At 52.9% G+C, this 27,786-nt stretch overlaps 1 protein-coding gene across 6 annotated transcripts; it reads left to right on the top strand.

Annotated features, from left to right (window-relative positions):
- Positions 1–668: 668 nt before the first annotated feature.
- Positions 669–27,786, top strand: ULK3 (unc-51 like kinase 3). 6 transcript variants are annotated; one of them, XM_077828087.1, is made up of 16 exons: positions 669–888; positions 2,728–2,868; positions 3,606–3,726; positions 4,215–4,319; positions 4,994–5,137; positions 6,026–6,108; positions 8,536–8,691; positions 8,913–9,018; positions 9,597–9,637; positions 10,270–10,372; positions 10,653–10,717; positions 13,994–14,072; positions 14,198–14,235; positions 15,410–15,457; positions 15,684–15,738; positions 24,758–27,786. In XM_077828087.1, the coding sequence occupies exons 1-16, from the start codon at positions 787–789 to the stop codon at positions 24,772–24,774; spliced, it is 1,404 nt and encodes a 467-aa protein (XP_077684213.1). In that variant the 5' UTR covers positions 669–786; the 3' UTR covers positions 24,775–27,786. The 6 variants fall into 6 exon arrangements, 4 of the variants coding, with proteins under 4 accessions (XP_077684213.1, XP_077684212.1, XP_077684215.1 ...); XM_077828086.1 differs by having other exon boundaries at positions 14,195–14,235; XR_013347295.1 differs by lacking the exon at positions 13,994–14,072.

Here is a 27,786-nt window from a genome sequence, read left to right as displayed (position 1 = left end):
GTGTTTACAGGACACTATATACATCGAAATGGGGCATGGTTTAAAAAAACTGGATTTTTCAAAGATTAACAATGTAGATAGGTTGCCAGGCTGGCATCTAACATATTTAAATATATAAAGCTTGGGTCTTTGAATATGTCAGTCCATTTAAAATCTTAAAGGGACACAACCCAGGCAAAATGAGAATATTTTACTTGCTGCTGTTACAAACAACACCTTCATTCACTGCAGTTGCAAGAGATTATATGGAGATTCCCCTCCTTTCCAGTTTACAGTGTACATGTGCCAGCCCTCTGTCTAGTCAGTTTCACTCACGCCCCCTTGTCAGTTATTCCCCAACCCCGCAAGCATTGGTGCAGATTACATAAACCGTCCCCTTGACTTCAACGCCTGAGTAAAGGGGCCCACGTGCAAAACTGGGCCCCTAGGTCCTGATCCTGCAAGCTGTCCCGTCCCGTGCCGGATTCAGGGGTTGTGACTGCTGCGGGGGAGGGGGCTAGTCATCTCTGCCAGCCAGCTGTGAGATTTCAGGCCCCCTCCAGAGGCTGCTGCTAAGGGCTCTCCTGTCCCCTTGCAGTCACCGCCGCTGCCGCGGGGAGCAGGGCAGAGGGCTCCCAGGCGGCCCGTCTCTGTTCTGTGCTGTCAGGGCCCTTTAAGAGAAGCAGGAAGCGAGCTGCCCGGTTCTGCCTGCCCCTCCCTGGGAGGGGAGCCGTGTGCGGAGGGGGGCTCTGTGCTCCAGGAGGGGCCGGGGCCCTGCCTCCGGGGGCTGTGCATGGGGCAGGCGGGATGGCGGGGGCTGGCTGGGCACCGCCACGCCTGGAGGAGTTCATCCTGACCGAGAGGCTGGGCAGTGGCACCTATGCTACTGTTTACAAAGCCTACAGGAAGGTAATGGGGCTGCTGGGCACAGCCAGAGGGGGATGGGCTGGGAGATGGGCAAAGGGGGGGGGGTCTTGGGGGTGGAGAGCGGAAGATCACGAGTGGGAGCTTGCTTTAAACAGCCCCCGCTCAGAGGCCCTGTCTCCCAAGGGAGCCTCTCTGGCTCTGCCCTGGGGGCCCGACCAAGGAGTCTGAGCAGACCTCTCTCCCCAGGCCCTGCCAGCTGGTCTGCCGGTACAAACCCATTCCCTGGCACGGAGCTGGAGCACTTTCAGCCTGGCAGGGACAGCAGGGCTGCTCCTTCAGTCCCTGACTCTTCTGGGTGACTGGGGGCAAGCCCTCGCCCCGTGCCTCAGCTTCCCCATTTGTGAAAAGCGATATGCTCCCGGGGAGGCTGTGTGTCGTATCCTTCTTGCCTGTGAGAGCTTCTGGGGAAGGGGCTATAGAGGAACAGAGAGTTGTGGATAATGGTTCCCCTTAAAGGAATGCTGCCTGGCGTGATTCGCGCTTGTATTACCCTATGGGGAGGTGTTTCCATTGTGCTGCCCCCTACTGTCGTTTCCTTGGGGTCAGGGGCTCTCCTTCCCCATGAGGGTTCCTGGTCAAGAACCCCATCATGCCCCATTCTTGGAGGCTGTATTTCTAAACCAGGCAGTGTCTTGAATCCTGCCTCTTCTCCATTCCCCCTGTACCCTCCCTCCCCCAGCACTGCATCTTCCGTGGTTGCAGAGGGGCGGCTGAGCCGCGGCTCCTCTGGGTTATGCCGGTGCCATATGGTATGATTGACTTGGGAGGTATGGACGATTGATGTGGGATTGAATCGCTTAGGTACTACCTGGCCCCATTACCCACAGTACCTGCGCACCTCACGCTCGCTAATGTATTTATTCTCACACACCCCTGTGGGGTCGGGCGGTGCTATTATCCCTATTGCTCAGATGGGGACATTGAGGCTCAGAGACGCTAAGGTTATGTCCACTGCATGCTAAGCCCGGGCTCTGCCTCTGAGCCCAAGCCCTGCTTCCTTCCACACACAAATCCGTCTGACCCGAGTCAGCAGGCACTCCAGATCCGGGTCCAACACCCTGCTGGAGGGGGCGGGGGGTGTCAGAGCCCAAGTCCCATTGGGACCTGGGTCCATGCCCTGTTGTTTTGCAGTGTGGGCACAGCTCAAGCCGCAGACCTGAGTCAGAAGGGCTGCGTAGTGCAGCATGGCGGATGTGGTAGCACTTCTGTGAGACCCGGGTCCAGCAATTGTAAACGCAGGTTTACAGTGCAGTGTGGACACTCAAGCGTGGGCTTGAAACCAATGCGTCCACAAGCCCGTGTCCCATAGGCGCTGACTCCGTAAGTGCTCCGGGGCTGGAGCACCCACGGGGAAAAATTAGTGGGTGCTCACCGGCAGCCAAGCTCCGCTCCCTGTCCCCCCACCTCACCTAACCTCCGCCTCCTCCCCTGAGCACGCTGTGTCCCTGCTTCTCCCCCTAACTCCCAGCGCTTGCTGCCACAAAACAAGCTTCGGGAGGGAGGGAGGAGGAGTGGGAACATGGCGTGCTCAGGGGAGGAGGTGGGGCCGGGGTGAGGATTTGGGGAAGGAGTCCAATAGGGGCAGAGTTGAGGTGGGGACTTTGGGGAATGGGGGTGGGGCAAGGGCAGGAGGCAGTGGGGCAGGGGTGGAGTCAGGGCGGGGCTGGGGGCAGAGGTGGGTCGAGCACCCACCGGCGCCAGAAGAAGTTGGCGCTTATGCCGTGTCCTACAGATCCGGGTTTACAATGTGGTGTAGACAGACCCCCAATGACCTGCCCAAGATCATGCAGGAAGCCTGCATGGTTTCCATTCCCTTTCCAGAAGAACGCCCGGGAAGTGGTGGCCATCAAGTGTGTGAACAAGAAGAGCCTGAACCGGGCATCGGTGGAGAACTTGCTGACAGAGATTGAGATCCTGAAGACCATCCGCCACCCGCACATCGTGGAGCTGAAGGACTTCCAGGTGAAGAGCGCTGACTGGGGCTTCATAGACGATGCGGGGATTGCTGCGGGCTGGCTAGTGGGTCTCTCCAGCTTCTTGAGGACTCGGAGGGCTAGCTTGGGGGCTTAATGGGGGGATGTGTGACTGGAAGCATGGGTGCCGACTCTGCAGGTGCTCTGGGGCTAAGGAAAAAAAACAGTGGGTGCTCAGCACCCACCGGCAGCCCTGCGGATCAGCTCTTTCCCCTCCCTTCCAGGGAGAGGAGCGAGGGCAGGGGGAGGGGACGGAATGGGGTGGGGCAGGAAGGGCCGGAGTGGGGGCAGGAAGAAGCAGGGTGGGAGCTTGGGGGAAGGGGTGGAGTGGGGATGGGGCCTGGGGTGGAGTGGGGGTCTAGCACCCCCCAGGTACTGGGGAAGTCAGTGCCTCGGGACTGAAGAGTTGGAGCAAGGGGCCTCCTGAGCCAACAGCCCTGCCAATTCCATGGACTGGTTGGCGGGAGGCACCTGGGCAATGCTTGTGGTTGGGCCACATACACAAGCCCAGTGCAACCCCACTGGCTTCCCTGGGGTGTAAGTGTGGATGAAGCCAGGCCCCCTGCTGCAGCCCTGGAGAAGCAGGAGTCAGCCAGGCTAATGCCTGGTACTCCCACCTTGGAGTTACGGGTTAGTTTTCCCCGCTCCCCATCCCTGTTGTGTCACATTTGGATACAAGATAACCCAGCACCCGTCAGCGTGATGGCCTCTGTGTGTGTCTTGCAGTGGGACAGTGACAACATTTACCTCATCATGGAGTTCTGCGCTGGGGGGGATCTGTCCCATTTCATCCGGACGCGGAAGATACTCCCGGAAAAGGTGGCGCGGCTCTTTCTGCAGCAGCTGGGTGAGGGGACCCCACCCCTCCCCTCTCACCAGCCCTTGGCTGCAGATCACAGAATCATAGAATATCAGGGTTGGAAGGGCCCTCAGGAGGTCATCTAGTCCAACCCCCTGCTCAAAGCAGGACCAACCCCCAATTTTTGCCCCAGGTCCCAAACGGCCCCCTCAAGGATTGAACTCACAATCCTGGGTTTAGCAGGCCAATGCTCCCTCGTCCTTGGGGGGTAATTGCATGATACTTTCACCGCTTCCCAGGTGCAGCAGCTCTGCTCTTGTGACAAATGCCCTGGGGTCCCTAATGCAATGGGCAAGCAGGGGGCATTTGGATCAGGGTGGGGAGGGAAAGCAGGGTAAGAAGGAACGGGAGTGACTGGTTGGGTGGAGTCGTTGAAGGAAGTGGAATCTTGGAGGTGGGGGGAGGGCCGCAGAGTGGGGTGGAGATGATGTTCTGCTGTCCCTCCTATCTCACACTGGATCTGTTGGTCCTACCAGCGTGTGCCCTGAAGTTCCTTCACGACAGGAATATCTCCCACCTGGACCTGAAGCCTCAGAACATTCTCCTCAGCTCCGTGGAAAATCCTCATCTCAAGCTGGCAGGTCAGCGTGTGGGCAGGGGCTGGGTGGGACAGGAGTCTGCGGAGCGGCAGCTGGGTTTGTGCAACAGTCTCCGGCCTCGCTGGCAGGAGCGGGGAAAAGGGAGATGCCTCGGTCACTCCTCCAGCTGATGAGTGGCCTTGACAAGCTTTGTAGCCTGGCGCCCTTTTAGCTGATGGCTATAACGGGGAGCTTGGAGGGTGGGTGTGGGTGGATTTAAGGGGAAGGGAGGTCTCTGGATCCCCATGGGGAACGGGCCTGAGCCCTCAGCTTCCCACTCTAGTAAAGCGAAAACCCCTTTGCGGGTTCTGCATCCACTCTCCACCGAGCACGGGTGGCAGCGTGCTGGCTTCCTCACGTGCCGTCCCCCGCCCACATGCTGAGGGGAGTTCAGTCTCTGGCTTCCATTCGGCCCTTGGATTCTTTGCCAGCAAGGCGCCCGGTGGTTACTGTCCTGCGTAGCTGGACTCAGACCTGCCAGCTCGTTCCACCCAGGCCATTGGGTGGTAATAACTTTGAGCCACTCTGGACCTGGGCTGGATTTGAACTGGGCGAAAGGCTCCATATCCCATTACCAGTCCCCTGAGCCATCCATCCTGCCCCTAGTGAGCTTGTTCTAATGTGGCCTTTTGCGTCTCCTTGGCCGTACCCCTCTCTATTCTTTCTGCTCTCTGCAGACTTTGGCTTTGCGCAGTACATGTCTCCGTGGGACGAGAAGCATATGCTCAGGGGATCCCCGCTCTACATGGCCCCCGAGATGGTGTGCCGCCGGCAGTATGACGCCCGCGTGGACCTGTGGTCCGTGGGGGTCATTCTTTATGGTACGTCTCCCTGCCTCTGGGCTGGTGGGTGAAGGGGTCAGTCTCTGTTTGCGTAAGTGAGATTCTTCAGTCTTTGCCTTCTGGCTGCCTGTATGTTACAGCCGGACCGCTGGAGCCATGGATCTGCTAGTGTTGCCATTACGTACCTGGTACCAAGTGCTGGGCAAACCCCAGGAGAACTGAAATTTCAGTCTGGATAATCTCCCCAAAGTCTGGATCTCTTGGATCAGAGCTGAAAATCTCACTGAAACAGACATCTAGGACTTGATCTGGGGTCTTCCCACTCTCTGTGTAGTTGTTTCTGTGCTGTGCGTTTGTCGCACAAACACGACGAATTTTGCCCCTAGGAGATAGGGAAGTGCTATTACTTTCGTACTACAGATGGAGAACTGAGATGCAGAGAGACAAAGGCCCAGATCCTCAAAGGTTTTCATTGATTTCAATGGGAGTTAGTAGAGCCCTGCAAATCTGCAGATCTCTGCTTTATATCCACGTACCATGTTTGTGGAGTGCGGATTTGATGTGGATACAAAATTTGGGCTCTAGAAGTTAAGAACCTAAATACCTTTGAAGATCTAGGCCTAAAAAACTTGCTCCACGTCACACAGGAGGGAGTCTGAGGTAGAACCAGGAACTAAACTGGGTCTCTTGAGACCCAGTCCAGTGCCTGAGCCATAAAACTGCCCTTAATCCCAAGGTCGTTGTGAGATCTCCTGCAATTTTTACCATCAGAAACAGCCTTTGAGATTTTCAGAACTTACAGTGATTTCCCCCCTCCCTAGATGACCCCAACTCTGAGCTGTGTTTGCTCTATCTCTCTGAATAAGGCAGCAGCCGCTCCCCTCATTCTGTACCGAAAGGACTAACCCCCAGTTTCCACCTTCCCAGAGGCGCTGTTCGGGAGGCCGCCTTTTTTCTCCAAATCATTTGCTGAGCTGGAGGAGAAAATCCGCAGCAACCGGGTGATCGAGGTAACATTGGGCCAGCCAGGGTGTCTCGGGGGCGGGTGATGTCTGAACTTGTATGGGTAGAACTGGCAAACAGGAAGCACTCTGATCCAGCACACTGCAGCAGTGACTATTCTAATGTGTCTGACTCAATCAGGGCAGGCGAAGGCAACTCTGCTTTCACCGAGGAGCCTGCGCGGGCAGCAGGAGTGTGTGTCCACCCAGGGGCGTAGACAATCTGTGCTGATCTGGATTTGCTCCGTAGCTTGCTGCTCCATGGAGCACTGTGTGGCTCGAGAGACCTGGGCCTGCATTCCAGTCCTGAGACTAGAGCTTCTGAGAGAGAGGACTTCAGGGTGGAAGGAGGGGGCAGGTGAAGGAGAAGAGCAAACAAGTCACATAAGTCCAGTGTCTATTGTTCCCCCTGGAAGGGGGAAATAATAGACACTGGATGGAGAGTAAGATGAGGAAAGTCCCAGACACATGGGAAAACCACAGGAAATAATTGATCCAGGGAGGGCAGTGGCTGGAAAGGGACATTGTTGAGTCAAATTTGGTCCAAAGTGTAGATTTTGTGTTACCCCCCCACATCCGAAAACTTTCTACCAAACCTAAGAGCCGTAGAAATATTTCTATTAAGTTTAAAAAAAAAATCATTCAAGGGGAAAGAGGATTTTAAAAACCAGCAGTCATTCCCCTGGGGAGTCTGCAAGGCCAGCTGCATGGTGCCCAAAAGTGAAACTGACTTGGAACAAAAATGAAACGGACTCCAAACAAAAGTGGAAGGGACTTGTCTCCTTGCACTGGCTGAGCAGAGGGAAAGGTCGAAGGCAGCACTAGGGCAAGTGAGAAGTGTCAAAATCCTCTGAATAGTCTTGGGTGTAACCCAAATAAGGCAATTGGAACAAACTGCAATTTTTTGGCTTGACAACGTCCAGTTTCACCAGCCCCCGAGGTTCAGAAATCACCAGTCAAGACCCTGAGAAATTGTGAGATTGACTTGAAGATTGAGATTTTTAACAATAATAAATGCTGTGTTCTTTTTGTTTCTCCCCTGGCTTTGGTGACTTGAAAGGATTGGGTTTCCAAGCTTTTTTTCCCCCCACTATCAAAGAGCTGGATTTTTTTTTTTTAATCAAATGAAAACTGAGATTCTTACATAATCATCCAGCTTCAGGTGCCGGGGCTTTACGAAAACACCAAATATTGTGAAAGTTGGCAAAGCTGAGTATCCCTTTCAGAGAGACAAGGCCTGTTGTCTCAGTCAGACCGTGCTGTGTTCACCTCTGTCTTGGAGTTGGAGCAAGCTGCATGCCCCAGCCCTGCCTTCTCTGTCATTGCTGCTCAAAGTGATCACCTGTTTAAAAACCAGACTAACTCCCAGCCTCAGCCCGTGACCCTGATGAGTAAAAAGACATGACTGGCTCTGCTGGAGGGCAACCAAAGGGCTTTCTCGGAGACAACAGATCTGTTACAGGCAGAGCAGAGTCCCATGGGGGAGGTAAATGGATCCCACCAACATTGGATGTGGTTGTGGTCATGTAAGCAGCCACGTCCGCATGGAGACGATATCGTCTCACCTTCCTACAGCACCCGTCCTCCGAAGGGATCACGAAGCGCTTGGCTGGCCTTCTAGGCAGGAATCGCATCACTGCAGTGCAGACTCCAGCTGTGTTCCACTCCAGAGCTGTCTTCATGGCCCGTGGCAGCACTACCTGAGAGCCCCTCTTTAATGAGGGGATGATGATGATTTCGCTGCTAGACCGCCTGCCCCACCTGTTGTGCCTCTGCCATCCGCTGGCAGGCCTGTAATCAGTGGAAGGCGAGAACATGCCTCAGACAGGAGGTGGTGGGTGAGCGAGGCCTGGCAGGGGGGCAGGCTGGCCCCACAGCAGGTGAATTCTGCGTGGACTCCCCTGGAACCAGGCAAACTTGAGGTTAAGCAGCATCACACCTGTGTGACTAAAAGCCCAGAGATGGGGTGTAGCCCAAAAGGGTCTCCTGTGCTTGGCCCCAGGCTGGCAGGGGCTGACAGCCTGCTGAGCCCCGGGGTTGCGGGGAAGGAGCGCACTTTATCACTGCTTCACTTGTTGATGGCTGCAGAGGCCCTGCCCGGAGCAAGGGGAGGACCATTCATAGGCCTGGGCTTTGGGGATCCAGTGTCTGCATCGGGCACTACTGCAAGGTTGTCATGCCCAGTTCTGTGCCCTGCCTCTGATGATAGAGACACTGGTAACCTTGGAGAGCCATGTCCAGGTGTGAGAAGTGATCAGTGGAGGGGGCAGGGGAGGAGTGGCTGGGAGATCTCCTAGGGGGCCTCCTGTCCCCATTGGGCCCCCGTACAAGGGCAGTCATATCTGCAGGGGTGACCCTGGCTCCTTCAAGCTGGCCAGGCCTCAGCCATTCAAAGTCGCCGTGTGCAGCTGCCTGTTGTATCTCTCTGTCCCCCAGCTGCCCTGCCGGCCCCGGCTTTCCCAGGGGTGCCGGGATCTCTTGCAGCGCCTCCTGGAGAGGGACCCGCTGCAGCGCATCTCTTTCGAGGAGTTCTTCACCCATCCCTTCGTGGACATGGAGCACATGCCCAGCGCAGAGAGCCTGTGCAAAGCGGTGAGTCTGACTGACGCCGAGAGATCACTCGGGGGCACGGCTCTGAGGGAGCTCCCATTGGATTTGCCAGGCACTGACCCGGGGCACCGCTGTGAGAGAAGGTTACAGTGCAGTAGGCCTGGTGTATACCAGATCTGAGCCTGATCGCTCTGTTGGTGCAGTACAGATCCTAGCCTTGCCCGCCTCTCTAACCCCCTCCCCTGCCCTCTTCTCTGTGCCAGACCGCGCTGGTAATGGAAGCTGTAAAGAAGGATCAGCAGGGAGACCCCTCAGCCGCCCTCTCTCTCTACTGCAAGGCCCTGGAGTTTTTTGTCCCTGCCCTGCACTGTGAGTGACTAACCCTGTTTCTCCCGCATCTGCCTCTTGTTCTTCGTGGCTGGTGGGAATGGTACCAGGCCCCGCGGGGATGCTGCCCACAGCAGTCGCTGGCGACAAGGGCTCGCCTGTTGCATGATGTCACCAGTTCAAGTAGCTTTGCTATAAAGTGATCCCCCACCTGAATCCCTTCTCCTCAAGGGCCTTTATCATCGCCCCGCTCTGCTCTGGCTGGGACCGGCCCACCAGTCTGGGAATGGTCTCTCAGGGGAAGAGTGGGGATTTGAGGATTGCTGAAACTCTTATTTGGGGGTTGGGAGGAAGCTGGAAGCAGATGGGGCTAATTAGTGTGTGGGTCTCACACACACAGCCATTCACCCCAGGCCTGGAAACCACCTTAAGTAAAGGAGCTCCGTGCGGGTCAGAAAAGGCCAAGGTGTTGGCTGGACTCCCTGACCCTCCAAGTGTTCTGCATGGGGTGGGTGGGGGTTAATGTTCTGAGGGTCATTAGACCTAGAGGAGACTCTAACATCCTGGGCTAGGGGTTGGAGTTGTCAGTGTGAACTCATCCCCCATCTTATCTTCCGCAGATGAAACTGATGCTCGCAGGAAAGAAGCGATCAGGTCAAAGGTCAGTGACCGACCATGCTAGAGCAAGGTTGGTCAGCGGTTAGGGTGCTAACCGGAGACTTGAGAGACCAGGGTTCAAGTCCCTGTTCAGCCAGACTCTGTGTGACCTTGGGCAAGTCACTTAGCCTCTCTTTGCCTCAGTTTCCCCTGCTGCACAGTGGGGATAACAGCGCTGCCCTACCTCCCAGGTGGGTGTGAGGATAAATACACCAAAGACTGTGAGATGCTCAGATACTGCAGTGATGAGGGCTGTATTATTTCCTTAGCTACATAGATCTTTCCAGGTTGGATGGGTGAGGCTGGCAGGGGAGGTAGGTAGATGGGAGCTCAGGCTGGAGAAGGTTGGGAACTGGCATGAAGGTGAGAGGGAGCATCCAGGGAGGGTGGGCTGGGTTGGGAGTTGTGTGAGGGTGAGAAGGGAGGGTTGGCCAACAGAACAGTGGGTCCTGCACTATCTGTGGGTACGTCTGGTGCCTCATGTGGGATCCTGGGTATGGTGTCTCGCTGCCTCCATGCTCCTCCACACACCCCTCCTGTGAGAGCCAGCTATGGGTGCTGTGCCCTTGGAGCCAGCCTGGGGGGATAACATGCTAGGGCACCTCTAAGGCTTGCCGCTGCTTCTGCTTTCCTCAGGTGGGTCAGTACATCTCGCGAGCAGAGGAACTAAAGACGCTGGTGACGTCCAACAACAAGACCCTCCTGCAGCAGGGCAACCCCGCCAGGAACATCCTCAAAGGTAACGCCCTGGACAGGCCAAACCTCCCTTCCACCCCCAGGGATGGGCCTAGGACAGCTTGTACCATGTGACCAGAGTGCAGGGGGTGGGGCTTAAAAGGGGGAGAGAATGCTGACCCCACTTGGGAGGGCGGGGCTTGCAGGGGTGCTGGTAGCAGGTAGAGAGGGCTGCTCCGTTCCCCCTCGCAGTAGTGAATCCTAGTTTCCCTCCCTGAGCGGGGGTATTCCCTCTGCCTGGGCTGCTCTGAGGCCTCACCCTTTCTTGGACCATCTCGTTACAGAGATGTCCAGGGACAAACCCCGCCTGTATGCTGCGTTGGAGGTGGCGTCTGCAGCCATGGCTAAGGTGAGTCCCGGGGTTAAGGGACAGGGTTTGTTGCTTTGGCTCATTGCTGTCCCTCCTTAGCCACCTGATACGCTGGCAGCGGAGGAGGCTAGAGACAGGGTGAAGACCCCTACACGGATAGGGGCAAAGCTAGGGACCAGCCTGGGCAAGATCACTGCTTGGAAGGAATTAGTGGGCACTGGGATCCCAAATCAGTGAGGGCCATAGTTGTTTGAGTAATAATAATAATAATACTTTATGCAGAACTTTACAAAGCAACCCTATCGCTATCCCCGTTTTACAGACGGAGAAACTAAGGCTCAGGGTGGTGAAAGAAATCTCCCAAAGTAACCTAGTGAATAAGTGGCAGAGTCGGGAAAAGAACCCCAGAGTTCTAATGCCCAGTCCTCCAGCCAATAGGGAAAATTCCCTTCCTGTGACATCACCCGCTACGTCGCTTCCTTTTGTAGGATTCGCAGCAATGTCCAGCCAAAAGGCAACCTCCCTTCCATGTATTCCATGCCTTGGGAAACCTGATCAGCTTTGCCAGCCACAAACTGCTGGCTTGCCTGCAGACCCTCTTTAAGCCCATTGTCTTGCTGCAGCTATTCTTTCACATCAAACCTAGTGTAAGCTACACTTTAAAAGGCATCCACTCGTCCCTCCCCCAGAATTGCTGGTTGGTTATATGGCAGGTGGGGGAATCAGTTGCCACTCAACAGACCTTACGCTCCACCCTTAACGCAGCAACACTTCTGCGCTGACCTCAGAGAGCCCGTTGCAAAATATCAACCCAGGTAATTTGGGAGAGGGGCAGAAACAGGAGTGCAGAGGCCAGGTTTGTCCCTCTGCTTCCATGGCAGATGCACGCCAGGGGGCAGCCATCTGAGCCTGTCTGAACGTAACCTTGCAGCACAGACTGATTTGTGTCTTATTTTGCTGGACTGGAGAGAGAACAAAAGCTGAGACCACCGAGTTAATTATTCTACCCCAGAGCTCCCATTGGATGGGAGATGTAGTAATACAGTAACTCCTCGCTTAACGTTGCACTTATGTTCCTGAAAAATGCGACTTTAAGCGAAACGATGTTAAGCGAATCCAATTAAGGGGGGTGGTTAGGTTCCAGGGAAATTATTTTTGCCAGACAAAAGACTATATTTTATTTTATATATATATATATAATACACACTCACACACACACGCTATATATACACACACCGTATAAGTTTTAAACAATTTAATACTGTACACAGCAATGATGATTGTGAAGCTTGGTTGAGGTGGTGGAGTCAGAGGGTGGGATATTTCCCAGGGAATGCCTTACTGCTAAATGATGAACTAGGACTCAGCTGAGCCCTCAAGGGTTAACACGTTGTAAATGTAGCCTCACACTCTACAGAACAGCGCGAAAGGAGGGAGGAGACACAGCATGGCAGAGAGAGACACACGCTGTGTGTGTGTGTGAGAGAGAGAGAGACACACACACACACACATTGCCACTTTAAGTACGCTGACTCCACTCTAAGTACATTGCCTTTTTAAGTAGATCAGCAAGTTGAGACAGCAGCTGCTGCCAGCAAGTTCCCTCCGTCCTGAGTCCTGTTGTGTCCCACCCTGCTCTGTGGAAATGGAACAGGAGTGGGACCGGGGAGGGGGACATCCTGACATTAGCACCCCTCCCACCCCCGCACAGCAAGCAGGAGGCTCCCGGGAGCAGCTCCAAGGCAGAGGGCAGGAGCGGCAGAGGGCAGGAGCAGCAAAAGGCAGTGCGGGGAGGGACAGCTGAACTGCCGGCAATTGGTAGCTTACTGGGCGGCTGCTGCACAGGGAACTTAGGGGAGCTGATAGGGGGCTGCCGGTTCACCTTGGTTCCAAGCGCCCACCACTAGCTCCAATGGGCTGCTCTTCCGGCAAGCAGTGAACAAAGCAGGCAGCTGCCAAACAACGTTGTAAGGGATCATTGCGCAACTTTAAACAAGCATGTTCCCTAATTGATCAGCAACATAACAATGAAACAACGTTAACTGAGACAACGTTAAGTGAGGAGTTACTGTACGCTAGAACAGTGTGTGTGACACCTATGTCTCCCTCTAGTGGCTGCCCAAGCATCTGTGGCAGCCTCGTCCTTACTCACAGTTACAGAAGTTTTCCTTTAGCTTAAGTAGCAGAGAGGTGGGCATTTGATGCTGAAGATCCCAGGTCTGAACCCTGCTGAGATCTGTGGGCACCTGGCCACTGTGTTACGTAGTGTCATGGTTCAGGGCTAGCTGCACCTTTGATCCCTCTCGTTCTGGCTGAGTGCACCCAGCTCTGGCGTCAGGCCTCTTGCCCACACCGGGGCTGGGGTGGAACCGCTGGAGTCTCCCACTCAGACCAGATCTCAGTTTCAGCCCCCCCCAGGTGTACTAGCTGGGATTGCTCAGCAAGTCCAACTGGGCTTGGCAACTTGCAGGACTTCTGGTTGGTCGGGAGCTGTGGTGAAAACAGAGCTTCAAAGCAGCCTTTTCAAAACAAAGTATTGTTTAATCTCAACAGCAGGAACAAAGGGACAAGAGAAAGGACAACAAACAGTTTACGAGCATATCTGTTTTAGCTAAGGCTTAGGTAGGCCTAGCTTCTCTAGACACCCCCATTTCGCAGACGGGGGTTCAATCTGCTTCCCCATAACTCTGTGTCTCCCCCCCGTGCCCCACGGGCTCAGTTTTTATCCACTCCAAAGTTCTTTGTTTCAGTTTCCCATCTGGATTTCCCCCTCCCTTACCAGTCCAGGGACTGTTGAATTCAGCATGGTCAGAGGCAAACTTCAAAGGGACTGATAACTGCATTGTCCCTTTAAGTGTCAGGGAATGGAGGGCTATTAGACGTGTCTGTCTGCTTTCCTGCCTAGTGGGCAAACTAACGCCTGAATTAACCCTTTGTAATCATAAAACAAACACACAGACAGACTCATAATAGCCATGAAATATTACAGGCAACATCCTTTACACATGCTCACAGAAGCGAATGGCCTGTGCTCATATCTCTGTCTATTTGAGGATTTCTCTCTCCAGGACTCAGGAGATGTGCTGGGTGACCCTGGGCAAGCTACGTCACCGCCCTGTGCCTCAGTTTCCCCATCTGTGAAATGGAAATAATGATCCAGCCCTCCCTTTGTAAAGTGCTTTTAGGTCTACTGCTGAATAGTGCTAGATAAGAGCTTGGTACTGTCAGTGTATGAGCTTTCTCTCCTGCCTCTCCTCACTGATGTTATGCAGTGTCTGGGAGCTTATCTGTAACCTCCTGGAGTCTCTGTTCCAGGAGGAAGAGGGCAAGGAGGACTCTGACACACTGGATCTCTACCAGCAGAGTCTGGGGGAGCTGCTGCTTATGTTAGCTGGTGAGTTACAGCCTGCAGTGGGATTCCAGCTGGCGCGGCTGGAATCTAGCTTAGCAACAGAGACCGTGCATGCTGCTATTCTATGCAGCGCTGGAGGCTAACGCTGCCTGCTCTCTCTCCAGCAGAACCTGTGGGCAGGAGACGGGAGCTGCTTCACTCGGAGGTATGAAATGGGGTTGTCCCCTTCACCTGCTCTCCCGGAGGAGCAGCCCAATGGGGATTTCGGTTACAGGCTCCCTTGGTTTTAGCGTTTGCCTCCATTCCTTCCTGCTAGGGCTGATGGGATGACCCACGGCCAGATACTGAGAGCCCTTTGCCAGTGGCGAGATCTCTGCCAAGGGGAGAGGCAGAAGTTTCATTACTCCAGGCCAAGTTCTGGGTCAGCAACAATCCTGCTCTGACCCCCCTGGGGACGGGCTAGATCAGTGGTGGGTTTGCGGGGGAGCTCAGTGAATCACATCCCGATAGGTGAAAAAGCAGCATTATCCTTGGCTCAGGAAGATCTAGCAGGAACCTGGCCAGGAGATGAAAGGAAGAACTCACATGGGGTTGCTGTCTCTCCTACCTGCTGTGCAGTTCTAGAGCTGCTGCATAGGCCCCATCTTGCCTCCGCTTCTTGGAGTGGTGGAGAGGAGGAGGAACAGCCCCACAGCCCAGCAGCAGCCCTCCGTCACCTTCCCTGGTTTCCGCCTGGCACCCAAAGCCCACAAACCTTGGCAGCTGCAAAGGACTGTGGGATATGGTGGGTCGCAGGACAATTTTTTGTTGTTTTTCAAATAAAAAGCACTGGTCTAGAGTGGATTATAACAGTACTTAGCACCTGTTGTAGAGCACGTTCCATCCCATTTTACGAATGGGGAAACTGAGGCAGGAGGAAATCACTTAGGTAGTCTGTAGCTGAGCTGGGAACAGAAGCCAGCTCCCCAGGGGCCAGGCTGGTGCCCTAACCACTAGACAGCACTGCCTCCCTTGCACTAAACAAGCTCGATGAATCCAAATCAGCCTCCTTAACGCTGATGCTTCACCTCCCAGCTGCACTCCCATGGTGGTCCTTGCAGCTACTGGTAGAGTCTCCTGGATCCCAGCTGTCCTCCCTCCCCCTGCCCCCCGATTCCTCCCCAGATGATCCTCCTGGCTGAGGAAGGTTGGTCCCAGCTCTCTCCTGAGGCTAACCATGTTGCCGTCTCCCAGGGAACCAAACCAGGCTCCCTGCCACTAAGCTGCCAAGCCAGCCTTTCCCAACCCCCTGAGCCAGCATCATTTAGCTGCCGGCTCACGCTCAGCTGTGACTCCTGGTCAGGGAGCGGGACGAGTGATTGTTTGTGTCTCGCCCACAGATTCAGACTCTGATGGGCCGGGCTGAGTACCTGAAAGAGCAGATCAAGGTACAGCAGGGCTGGGGGTTGTGGGGGAGGATTCATGCGTGGAGTGGGGGCTGCGGTATAAATGGATACTTGGGAACGTAAGAGAATGGCCTGGGTGGGATGGGGGGACGTTGGGGGCACTTGCCAGGTGTGGGAAGGTGGGGGCGGTATGTTGGGGTGTCTGGGGACTAGATAGCGACTGGCCCCTGGATGCAACGTGTGATGAGAACCCCCCTCTGTGTTCCAGATGAGGGATGCGCAATTCATGGGCAAGGAGATGCTGTCGGAGTCTGTCCGGAGCTGTGAGTGTGATTGTGCCTTGTACAACACCTGCCTGTCCCCCTCGCTGTTCCCTACTGCCAGTCCCCACCGCCAGCTCCCCTCTGCCTCCCATTAGCACTGATCCCCTGCCCCCCCCGCAACCCTGCCGCACTAGTCTCTATGCAGCTCCACGCCAGCTGCCCTCCCTTCTCCACCTGGCTGTGTCTCCTTCAGTCTGCCAGCTTCTCGCTGCTCTGTCTGCACCGCTAACCCTGCCCGTGGGGTCTCCCCTCCCGTCCTGTCCCTCCGTTCTGCCTCCCACCCCATGGAGCCTCTGTGCAGAATGTGCAGCGTCCATGTGAATGTCCTCCGTTGCCATCTCCCTGGCTAAGCCCCTCTACCCCCCAAGGCTTCTGACCCCTCTGCTCAGAATTTGATTTTGGCTCCCCGCAACCCACTGCCACCTTCTGGCTGTCTCACCAGCTCCCACCTAGGGCCTTGGCTGCGCTTGCTCCTACTACAGACCCACACCCACCCGCCATCTTCACCTCTCTCCCATCTCCCTTGTACTTCTGAATGGTTCCTTAAAGTCCTCCCACAACCCCTCCTGCCTCTCCAGCTACTACCCACTCTCCTCCTCCTCGTCCCCTCCTCGAACCTGCTGCCTGCTCCTGCCCCACTCCCAGCTCTCTCCTGCATCCTCTGTAGTCCAGCTTCTGCCCCGATTGGCCCAGCTCTCACTGAGACAGCCAGTGACCTGCTCCTGGCCAGTTCTGTGGGCCTGTCCAGATGCTCCTTCAGTGTGTCTCTCTGTGGCCCCATGTCCTGCTGTCCATCAGTGTCCTGTCAGGCTCCATCCTTGGTCCCCTCCTGCTCCTGCCATGCTCCATCCCTGGGCGACCCCATCCGCTCTCACGCCACCAATTGTCAACTCCTTGCTGACAACTTCCAGATATGCCTCTGCTCCCCCGTTCAGCCCTGCGTCAGCCACTCCAGTAGTCCCTGCTCTGGGTCCTATCTCCATGTGTGTTCATCCTGCCCGTTGCCTGTCTGATCACACCGCCCCCTACTCCCACCTGCTGCCTGGCCAGCTCCTCGGCTTAGATCTCCTTCGCCCCTTAGTGGCTCCTCGCATCCTCTCGCACCACCCCCTAGGCCAGGAATAGCCTGGATCCGGCCTGGGCTCTCTGCAGCTTCCAGACACAGCTTCAGTGCTGCCCACCCCTCTCAGCCCCTCGCCCGACTCTCCCAGTTCCTACGTCACGGACAAAAATCCAAATGTCTTAATGCTGCTTAAGCCATTCCTCTCCCTTTATCTACCTCGCCTGGCACGTGAGATGCACACATAGCAGTCGGCACATCCCCTGATGGTTCCCGTGCCCCTTCCGCCGTCTCCTCCCGGGCTGTTACATCTAATCTAGACTGTACGCCCTGCGGGGAAGAGACCGGTTGTCTGTACTTGGCTCTAAAATGCCACGCCTCCCTTGTGCGGCTAACAACCACCCCAGGTGGTGAAGAGTGGCCGGATTTAAGAGCAGGTGCCCGGCCAGCCTCACCCCTCCAGGCTCCTGACCCGCTGTGTCACTTTTCAAAATCCCATCCTGGGATCCTTACGTTGGAATCAGGAGAAGTAGCAATACCCAGAGCCAGGAATGGAGAAGAGGTTGAAGCCTAGGTGTCTCCCCTGCTCCTGGCTGCCTGGGATCGGAGGTGGGGAAGGGGCTGTGGCTGTCCCCTCTGTTCAGTGGGGTAGGGCAAGTGTCCCTATGCATGGGGATGGGGCTTAGGGAAGGTCTTGGTGCTTGTCCCACTCTGAACTTGGAACGGTTTGATGGGGAAGAGGGCGCGATCGTCCCCTCCCCGTTTGATTGGGGTAGAAGCAGGCCTTTGTGCCTTCTCTCTGCAGCTTGGGGGAATCCACAGGTAGCTGCTAATCCCTATCCTCTTTGTGCTTGACTGGTTAATTGGAATAAGCTGCCAGGTGGGACCATTTCTCCGTCCCAGAGGCTGGAAGCTCCCCGTGGGGGCAGGAGGCTGCTGTGGGGATCCTTTTATTTCTTCTTGAACAGATCTGGAGCCATAAGGAGGGGCAAGGGTCTGTCTGTCCTGCGTCCCTCTCCTACGCTTGACAGATCACAGGGGGATGCCCTTTCCCTTTGTCCTGTCAGCAGAGGGGATGGGCAGAGGGGGGTGGGCAGGTGTTCAGAGGGGCCCCCAGAGGCAGCCCTTAGAACTGAAATAGACATGGGGCGCTTGGCTCTGTGCCTCCATGGGAAGGGCTAGTTGGAAAGGATAATGCTCCAGAGAATGTGCTATAAGGAAGGGCCCCTTCCCGCACTGGGCATGGGCCAGATCCAACAGGGCCAGGGCAGAAGCAAAGGGGCATGGATGGCTCAGTGCCTCTCCCTGCTCAGGTGACGTGTTGGGACTGGGATGGGGGGAGCAGGGTGCTGTCCCTACAAGTACCTCTGCACTGGCTGATCTGACCCGTCGTCCAGATTTTTCAGCACTTGGGAGTCCAGCAAATCTGTGTGATCCACTGAGCTGGAAAATGAGAGCTTTGTTCTCCCTGCCGGGATGCAGCATGGAAAGCCAGGAGGGGACGTCCTCTCTCTGCTGCCGTTGGACTCGCTCTCCCCCGGTTTACCTGTATCCCCTTCCCACAGATTCTCCTCCCTGCTCTGCACAGTCATGTGACCAGCAAACCTGGCAAACACCCCCACCCCCCCCGCGCCCCGAGCTCTTTTCTCCCCTGCTGCACCCCAGGCTGCGGGGAAGAGGGGGGCTGTGGGCATGTGACATGCGTGACAGCCTGGCATGGCAGAGGGAGAGCTCTGCTCCAGCCCCGGGAATAGTCCAGGAAGCCTGGCTGGGTGTCAAGAGGATTTAACCCTTTAATGTTTAGTTGGCTCTCACCTCATGCTCCCAGGGTGGCATGCTGGGAGCCAGACTCTGTGCAGATACTTGTCCACACTCTTAAAATTATTTATATTTTTGATAGCAGTGAACTGAAATATTTTAAATACCCCCCCTCTCCCCCACCCCAGGTCTAAGGTCGCTGCTGGGGAACGAGTCACTTCTCTCCTGAGTTCTCTGCCGAGGCCTGAGCTCCTGGGCTGCTTCCCCCTGCTACGGTCTGGGGCCCTGCTCGCTCTTACATTGAAACAGGGATCCACGCTCCCTGGACTCCCATTGCTCGGCCAGCTCTCGGTGGCTTCATGATCTGAAAAATAGTCTCTACTCCTTATGGGTGTAAACGTTCACATGGTGAAGGTTTACAATGTGTAAACGGGGGTAGCGGTGTATGCCCGAGTCTTCAGGCAGCCTGAAACAATAGCTCTGAGAAGTGTGAATTGCTCCCATTCGATTCTGTGGGCATGTTGACTCTGAAACCTAATGTTGGCTTATGTGTCCATGTTGTTAACTATAACACCCCTGATCAAAGCAGCCGAGAGAGAGGGAAGACCTGCACAGTCTGCTGCGAGTGGCGTCTTCTTTCCGTGACCGGCGGGCAGCGCTTGGGAGGGTGCCACCCTTTATTTTCCCAGCCTGACCCCTGTAGGAGGAAGAAGGAAGTGCAATCCCTAATGTGCTGTGACTCACACACTCATGCTATTTGCTTTTTGTCCATTTTCCGGGCCCTGTCTGTGCCTGCCAGCCTGAGTGTCTGTATATTTTAATGACACAGGATGAATTCTTGGCCTCCTGTTTGCAACAAATGACGTTGTCTCGCCAAAATGTCCCCTCCCAGCTACTGTGCAATGTGCTAGTTGGTTGCTGCTATCCACCCCAGAGGTGGCTGCATTTAATGGTAAATTGTACATATATGGTCTGTGAAGTGCTCTGGGCTCCTTGGCCACGGAAAGGCGCTATATAAATGACAGGACCCAGCTGCTGTCCTTGCAGTATGTGCAGTGAGGAAAGTGGCACCTGGCCCACCTGAACAGGGGCTTGACTCTCAGTAGAGGTCTCGTAGATGTCTGTTACGATCTGAAGACATGAGTGAAGGCCAGGATTTTCAGAGGGACTAGTGATATTTTGGTGGGTGTCAGACCTGAGACCCTTTTAAAGTGCTAAGCAGATCTCCTCGGAAAATCTGATCCCTTTCAAGTACATCGAGTCTGGCACCCAAAACCACTGGTGACTCTGGAGATGCTCAAGGGACAGTGTTTGTGGCTCCCATGTGTTTGCACCCACAATTATTTGCACCTGCAAAATGGGAGGCTGGGCTTCCAAATGGGGTTGTAGGCTTTCTGTGCCCCCCCGCCCTGCCCTGGACCTCTGTCTCTCAATCACTACGTGACCAGGCCATTGATCAGCACCTAGAACATAGGGGCGTGTGAATTTAACACTGAATGGAGGGAAGTGCTTCCCCCCCCCTTCTGTCTCTTTCTCCTTCCATCTCTCCTTACTCACATGCTGATGGAGGAAGGAGGTCAGGGGCTAATGGAGCTTGCGAGCAAAGTAGCTTTTCGGCTGCAGGCCCCACTACCGCCGCTCCCCTCATACGTGAGCAGATGGGGAGTGGGGATTTGATTTAGACATTATAAGGTTAGGATGGGTAGGAAATGAAGGGCTCAGCTCATCACATTTGACATAAAAATGCTTCCTGGAGGCCTGGAGGGGGCATTTTATGATGATGATGATTATTTTAATCCTACATCTTCCCCGCAATAAGCTCTTGAGCGGCGTAGAATGGGGTAGCCATGGGATTCCGGCATTAGTGCTCTGCAGTGGGCATGGTGCCATAAACCAAGCTCCTCTTGCAACAGCTGTGGGGATAGTCCTGTGTGTCAGGCATACTGACTCCCAAGTGACCATCCACCTTTCTGTCTGGGGTAATCCGTGCACAAGAGCTCTCTGCCCCCTGGGTGCATCTGCTTAGCAAACTCAGGACAGTGCCGCTCGGCATCTGGTAAAATGATGCTATATTATAGGAGTATCTTCTACTGCCCGGTCTCCTCAGTATGGATGGATCTGCATATCTTACATGCAGTGTGGAGGGTTAAAAGCAGAGAACCAGGGAGCCCCAGGGTTGGTCAGAAGATATTAAGTCTTTCCCTGTCCCCTTGATCACGAAAGCTCAAGATCACTTGACCTTCAGCCCAGTGGTGAAGTGACCAAAAGCATTTTCCGCCTGATGGGTAGCTGGTTACATATCCTGAAGTAAACTGGTTCCATAGAATATCAGGGTTGGAAGGGACCTCAGGAGGTCATCTAGTCCAACCCCCTGCTCAAAGCAGGACCAATCCCCAATTAAATCATCCCAGCCAGGGCTTTGTCAAGCCTGACCTTAAAAACTTCTAAGGAAGGAGATTCTACCACCTCCCTAGGTAACGCATTCCAGTGTTTCACCACCCTCCTAGTGAAAAAGTTTTTCCTAATATCCAACCTAAACCTCCCCCACTGCAACTTGAGACCATTACTCCTTGTCCTGTCCTCTTCTACCACTGAGAATAGTCTAGAACCATCCTCTCTGGAACCACTTCTCAGGTAGTTGAAAGCAGCTATCAAATCCCCCCTCATTCTTCTCTTCTGCAGACTAAACAATCCCAGTTCCCTCAGCCTCTCCTCATAAGTCATGTGTTCCAGACCCCTAATCATTTTTGTTGCCCTTCGCTGGACTCTCTCCAATTTATCCACATCCTTCTTGTAGTGTGGGGCCCAAAACTGGACACAGTACTCCAGCTGAGGCCTCACCAATGTCGAATAGAGGGGAACGATCAAGTCCCTCGATCTGCTCGCTATGCCCCTACTTATACATCCCAAAATGCCATTGGCCTTCTTGGCAACAGGGGCACACTGCTGACTCATATCCAGCTTCTCGTCCACTGTCACCCCTAGGTCCTTTCCGCAGAACTGCTGCCTAGCCATTCGGTCCCTAGTCTGTAGCTGTGCATTGGGTTCTTCCGTCCTAAGTGCAGGACTCTGCACTTATCCTTATTGAACCTCATCAGATTTCTTTTGGCCCAATCCTCCAATTTGTCTGGGTCCCTCTGTATCCTATCCCTGCCCTCCAGCGTATCTACCACTCCTCCCAGTTTAGTATCATCCGCAAATTTGCTGAGAGTGCAATCCACACCATCCTCCAGATCATTTATGAAGATATTGAACAAAACCGGCCCCAGGACCGACCCCTGGGGCACTCCACTTGACACCGGCTGCCAACTAGACATGGAGCCATTGATCACTACCCGTTGAGCCCAACAATCTAGCCAACTTTCTACCCACCTTATAGTGTATTCATCCAGCCCATACTTCTTTAACTTGCTGACAAGCATACTGTGGGAGGTGTCAAAAGCTTTGCTAAAGTCAAGAAACAATACATCCACTGCTTTCCCTTCATCCACAGAACCAGTAATCTCATCATAGAAGGCGATTAGATTAGTCAGGCATGACCTTCCCTTGGTGAATCCATGCTGACTGTTCCTGATCACTTCTGTCCAGTCCTGTTCTTAACAGATAAGTCTCCGTATGACAGGAGCCTACCTTCGCTGTTGGCTCCAGCTGCCTCATTGGCAGCCTTAATAAGAATCAAGTGGTTTAAGAAACCTGAATGATCCAGTCGCTCCTACAGGAATCCCTTTGAACAGGATGTTGCAAGCTTGCACCATATGTGATGTACCTGTTCTGTAGATAAACAGAGGACTTCAGGGCTGGTGTTCTGTTTCCTTTCACCACCCTTAAAAATTCACTTCCTACAGGAGCACTGTCGGCTTGAAATCTTGTCTGTTTTTTTTTTTTTTTTTTTTTAAAGTGACTTAGTGGTTTCAGGTCCTGCCCCTAGTTCCCACGGCCAGATTTTGTGATTGGTTAGTAATCACACAGCCCAATTTAAGTTGTTGGTTTTTTCTCCTTCCTTTGCTATGTGAGACCCACATAAACAGAGGAATCTGTCTGATGAAACAGGGGAAAAAGTGAAATTGACTATTCACAATATGCAAAGCGAAGACAAAAACAGAATGATATTTCTCTCTTATAAGTAGTAGTCTTGGAAGAGTTCGATTTTATTGGTAAATGTTGAAATGCATCGATTTTACCGTACACACACACAAACCAAAACATATTTCCATCTATAATAATCAAAATGTACAGACAGGCAAAGTAAATAAAAAATGCTTCTTTGAGCAATTGTTAGTTTGACTCCAGGATATTTACTTTGTATATTTGAATGTGATGTTGACAATTTGTGTTTTCACAGTTCTAAATTGTTAACTTTTTGAATCTCAACATTTCCCGTCCTTCAGTAATTACTGTCTCTCCCCACTCCATTTCCCAAAACTTGGACAATTTAAATTGATAAAAGTTTTAAAAAAAAAAATAGCTGAAAACCTGTAATTTTGCGCGAGAACATTTTAAAATAGATAGAAATCTTTAAAAATCCTTTAAAATAAACATATGTCAAAATTATCAAAAAATAAAATCGAATTCCACCAAGCCTCATTATACTGTAGATGTCATTCCAAAATGTTACTTACAATTGCAAGTAAACCAATTTCCAACGGAAGTGATGTTTTTTAAAGTTGATGTCCTTTAAAAAAAAAAAAAAAGGAACAGCGCTGTTGACCTGATCTAAAGCCCAGTGAGATCAGTGGAAAAGCCCCATAGGATTTGGATTTAACCCAGCTCTTGTAGGTCGATCTTCCCAAGTTTCCTGGGATTGTTCCCATTGAGGGGGCGTGGCAATCCAAACCCAACTCACTGCATTTACATTCTGACCCATTTCAAGATCCTAAGGACCTGATCCAGTGGCCATTTAAGCACATGAGTCTTTGCTCTGGCTTCAGCAGGTGTTGTTGGATCAGACACAGATTTCCTCGGGCGGCAGGGAGAGCAAATGGCAGAAGCCAGGCTGTCAGAGAGCAACAAGCCAGCTATCTCTGCAGAGATCTGCTTGCTATGGGGCTGCAGCTTCCTTTGCTCATAAATCCCCCTGGGGTCCAGAGTGGAGCTGCAGGCATGCAGCAGGAGTTAAGGTGGCTATTGGCCAGGCTGTGAGCATGTCATCGAGGGCAGCTGTGATCCTGGCCATGCTCTCCCTTCTGCCCTAGAAAATCTGGGGTCTGATCCAACACCTGCTGAAGCCAGAGCATGACCCAGGCCCTTAGGATTCTGAAATGAGGTGAACGGGGTTGGGATGGAAATTAGCTGCGTCTTTATGGAAAGCGGTGAATTGTGTTGCACAAGCAATAAGCTTTGAGCTCCTGATGGCCTTGCAGAACAGTCGCTCTTCCTGTCAGTTTAGCAGCCTGCACCGTTCAATGCTGGATGAAAAAACACCAAAGTTCGTTCGTTCCAAAGGCCCTTAATCAGTGGGCCCTTTCAGGTCAGACTCAGCACCAGCGTGGCTTGCGCTTGGATGCTGTTAAACCTTGTGGTGGGGATGGCTTTCCCTGGCCCTTATTTCCCACTGCCTTCCTGACTGTGAACCCCTATCCCTACAGAATGAAAAGGAGGAGAAGGATGCAGCATGTCACTCTATCCAGTTTCCCGCATCCTGGTTCCTGCTCCCTTCCCCACATTAGCAGGGAGCACAGCTTGGCTTAAGAGTAGCTCTGAGAATCGTTCTTCCTGAAGGAACTGGGCTGGAGGTTAAGTTTTAAAGGCAACGGCTTCTGATTGCAGACAGAACTTTCCATGATCAGCAAGGCTGGGAAATAATATAGAAAGGCCCTGACGTTGTGTGGTTATATTGGTTTTAAAACCTTGCTTGCCTGTGTTTTCTGGTGCCTTGCTAAAAATCCAGATTCATACAACCTGTAGAAAGTTTTGAGTTCTGTAATTCAGAGGAGCACTGTCTGCACAATGGGGCCCCGATCTTGGTTGGTCTGTAGGCAGTACCATAATAAGCATGATCAATAATTGTCCTGGAGTCCAGCAGGCCAGGAATGAACAAATATTCAGTCTGATGTCTCAACCATGTAATTTATTATTTTGTTGTTCCATGGTAGCAGATCATGGCCCCAATGTGACACCCCAGTGCCTGCACTGAAGAGTTCACAAGCTAAGTAAATAATCTTCCATTTTCCGCACCCCCCCCCTTTGTTTCCTGTGTCACAGCCTGTACTCTGCAGTAACACCCAGGTGAGCATGGACCCCCGGGGGATCAGTACAGCACCCAAGGCAACAGATACCGTCCGACCTCCTCGCCATCAGCCTCCTCATCTGACTTCCCACCCAGGAATCATGTGCGTGCATCGCGGTTTGCGTACGTGTATTAACAGACACTTGGCTGGTTTCTATACACGCTGTCACACTAGTTCCAGAACATGAGGTTATCTAGAGGGTTTCACTTATATGCACTGTCTGGTGATTTTACGTATGTATATACGCAGTATATATGTACAAATCATTGTAAAAAATGGGTTTGTCGTATGTTAAGCAAAGAGAGAATTAAAGAAGACCTTTTAGTATTTAATGTCAAGGAACAACCTTAGCTCCATTACTGACCCCTACCTGGGTAGCTAGGGGATAATGACAAGATTTAGAGCTTAAAGGGTTGATCATACAAACAGGGCATTTGTGTGGTGTTGCTGTAGACTACTGGCCTTTAGGGACCCCCTGAGGGACATGATAACAGAAGGCAGGGGGCTTTAGCGGTACCTTCCTTAAGGATTTGCTCTCTACGGCTGCTTCTTCCACACTCACTGCCTCTCCGCAACAGAGTCGTGGATAGAGGGGCTGGGAAGGGTCTGAGGGGGATCTGAGGAAAGGGTCTAAGTCCCATCCCCCTGGCTGCAGGATGGTATGAATGTATTTCTGCCTAATCCCCAGTTGCACACTTCGATCCCTCCAATCAGGGGCTCCGTGACTGCGGCAGATGGCCTATTCCACCCTCGCATCTCCTTCACTGTTTAAAAAGCGGGATAAATATTGTTTTCTTCATTTTAACTCCTGCAGATTCCCCCCCCTCCCCCCCTATAAACTCTCCATCATCCCCTGCACCGTGTGTTCATCTTTCCTTTCGGCCATACATGTTCCTTTCTCCTCACAAATCCTCGTCTAGGACACCTTTTTAACAAAATCCTGTCTCCTGATTGGCCGGTGATGTACAACCAGCACTTGGCTCCCTGTCCACAACCTGAGGGAAGAGAAAGGAAGGAGCTTGCCCCTCCTTGGCCCCACGGGGCTGAGCACCTCTTGTGAGAGTCCTGGTGTCTTTCCTGAAATCAGCGAGAGCTGAGAGCACTCAGCACCTTGCAGGATCAGGACCCTCGGGATCTATGGAAGAAAAGCACTTAGAAGGGCCTGATCCAAATCAATGGCTCAGGCCCTTAGTCTTAGTATTATCTACTGTGCACCTTTAATCCCGGTAAAAGCCACACCAGAGCATCTCCCAGTGACTGGAATCTATTTGGTGCAGCTTTTACCAATTGTGTTTTAGTTATTCAGGGCTCTATTTTTTTAAATTGAATCCTAAGCTGACTGTTAAACAGACCCGTCAGTAGTAGCTTGTTTTTAAGACTGACGGGATTGGAAATCCAGCCAGCCGCTTAGAAAACACTCACTGGTATGGGAAGGCCAAACGACAGCTAAAACTGCAGTTTGCTCCTGAGGGCTGGGGACAGATCCATGAACTGGATGCTTAGGTGAGCCATGGCGCTCTGAGTGGAGGTGATGTGCCATACCGTACCGAGCACTGACATGCGCAGCACTCCAGGTCAGTCGTGGCTAGAGCTGGGTGAAGAAACTTTTATTTTTTCCAGTTAAAAATGCAGATTTGGCAACACTGAATTGTTTGACGAATTCATGGTGATTCTGCTGAATTGTTTTGGTCTATTTAAAAAAAAAGGGGGGGGGGGATGGGCTTGAAACTGCTTTGAGTTCCAATCTGTCTCTGAATTTTATTATAACGTGGTCAAAATCAAAACATCATGTTTTGATTTTGTTAAAACAAAATTTCATTTGCCCCAAATCCATTTTTGTTGTTGACCTTCCAGACTTGCCAGTGAACCAAAAAAATCGATTTGCCCAGCTCTAGTGCTGACTCGAGTACTACAGATGTGCCTTTGTCAATGGATCAGTCAGCTCCCTGCTCCTACATCAGAGATCTCAATCAGTCTAGTCGCTCCGTTTTGGGGGCAGAATTTCACTGTGTGCATCGTGTGTCCTCCCCAGTCTCTTTCTATAATACCGTGTCCCTAACAAGCATTCTCTCAGGCTGTAGCAACACTCTCCTGAAATGGCTGGGGAGAGATTAAGCAAGCTAGGGGAGCAGAACGGTTCATGCCAACCCTAAGAGCATTGGTCCTACATCTGTGTACTGTATTGTCTGAAGCCAAATACGCCAGCTTGAATTTCTCCTGACTAATTTTCCTGCCCTTTATTTCTGTAGATCCTGGACTATCCCAGACAAGGGGAGTCATTTGCTATGGGGCAAAGGGGGCAGTTACCCCTCCCAGACCTTGATTTGCCCCTCCGCCCTGACTTTTCATAGGTATATATGCTCCATTTCTCCCCCCCCCGACTTTGCAGGATATAATAAAATCACATATAATGTACTTATATGCTGACAACTTTCCCCGGCTCCTGCACTCCCCTGAAACGTTGCAGGCCCCTGGGCCAAACTCATCCCACTGGAGGTCATGACAAAATTCTGATTGGGATGAGGATTTGGCCTTATTCCCATGCCCCTATCCCTGGATGCTGAATTGCTAACCGCCAATTCCCCCTAGCACTGGGTTTATTGGGTCTTGCTGTTTGGAGCTGCTTTGAGCCACAAGCCTGACTGATCCTTTCCTCCCTGTGACAGTCTTTACTTATAGACATCACTTAACCCTGAAACCCCCAGCATTAGTTTGGACTGAACTGACCCTTACCTCATCTCTTATTTTTGGTTATGATTTTTCTTTTTGTCCTGCTTGTAGAATGTTGGGCTGACGAGTGAGCTCCTCAGAGCCACGGCAGCTCCTCTGGCTCTGGCCACTGTTGGTTTGAAACGTACGGGAGGGAACGGTAAATGGCAGTAGTAGCTTGGCAGGAGGCAGCGCTCTGGGAACGAGCCCAGCACCGCTCGGAGCTTTTCTCAAAGTCTGCTGCGTTGAAAGAAAATGTAATTGATTGGTGGCTTTATTAAATAATTTTCCAAA

Source organism: Eretmochelys imbricata, chromosome 10 (assembly GCF_965152235.1).
Source record: "Eretmochelys imbricata isolate rEreImb1 chromosome 10, rEreImb1.hap1, whole genome shotgun sequence".
Taxonomy (NCBI): Eukaryota; Metazoa; Chordata; order Testudines; family Cheloniidae; genus Eretmochelys; species Eretmochelys imbricata.
This window is presented reverse-complemented; position numbering and strand designations above follow the sequence as displayed.

What these genes read in the sequence shown, in the direction of transcription:
- ULK3 (XM_077828086.1), top strand. Translation starts at nt 787, where the DNA reads ATGGCGGGGGCTGGCTGGGCACCGCCACGCCTGGAGGAGTTCATCCTG. An exon ending in TGGAGCTGAAGGACTTCCAG is followed by an intron (nt 2,869 to 3,605) that starts GTGAAGAGCGCT and finishes TGTGTCTTGCAG; the next exon opens with TGGGACAGTGACAACATTTA. An exon ending in CAGAGAGCCTGTGCAAAGCG is followed by an intron (nt 8,692 to 8,912) that starts GTGAGTCTGACT and finishes TCTCTGTGCCAG; the next exon opens with ACCGCGCTGGTAATGGAAGC.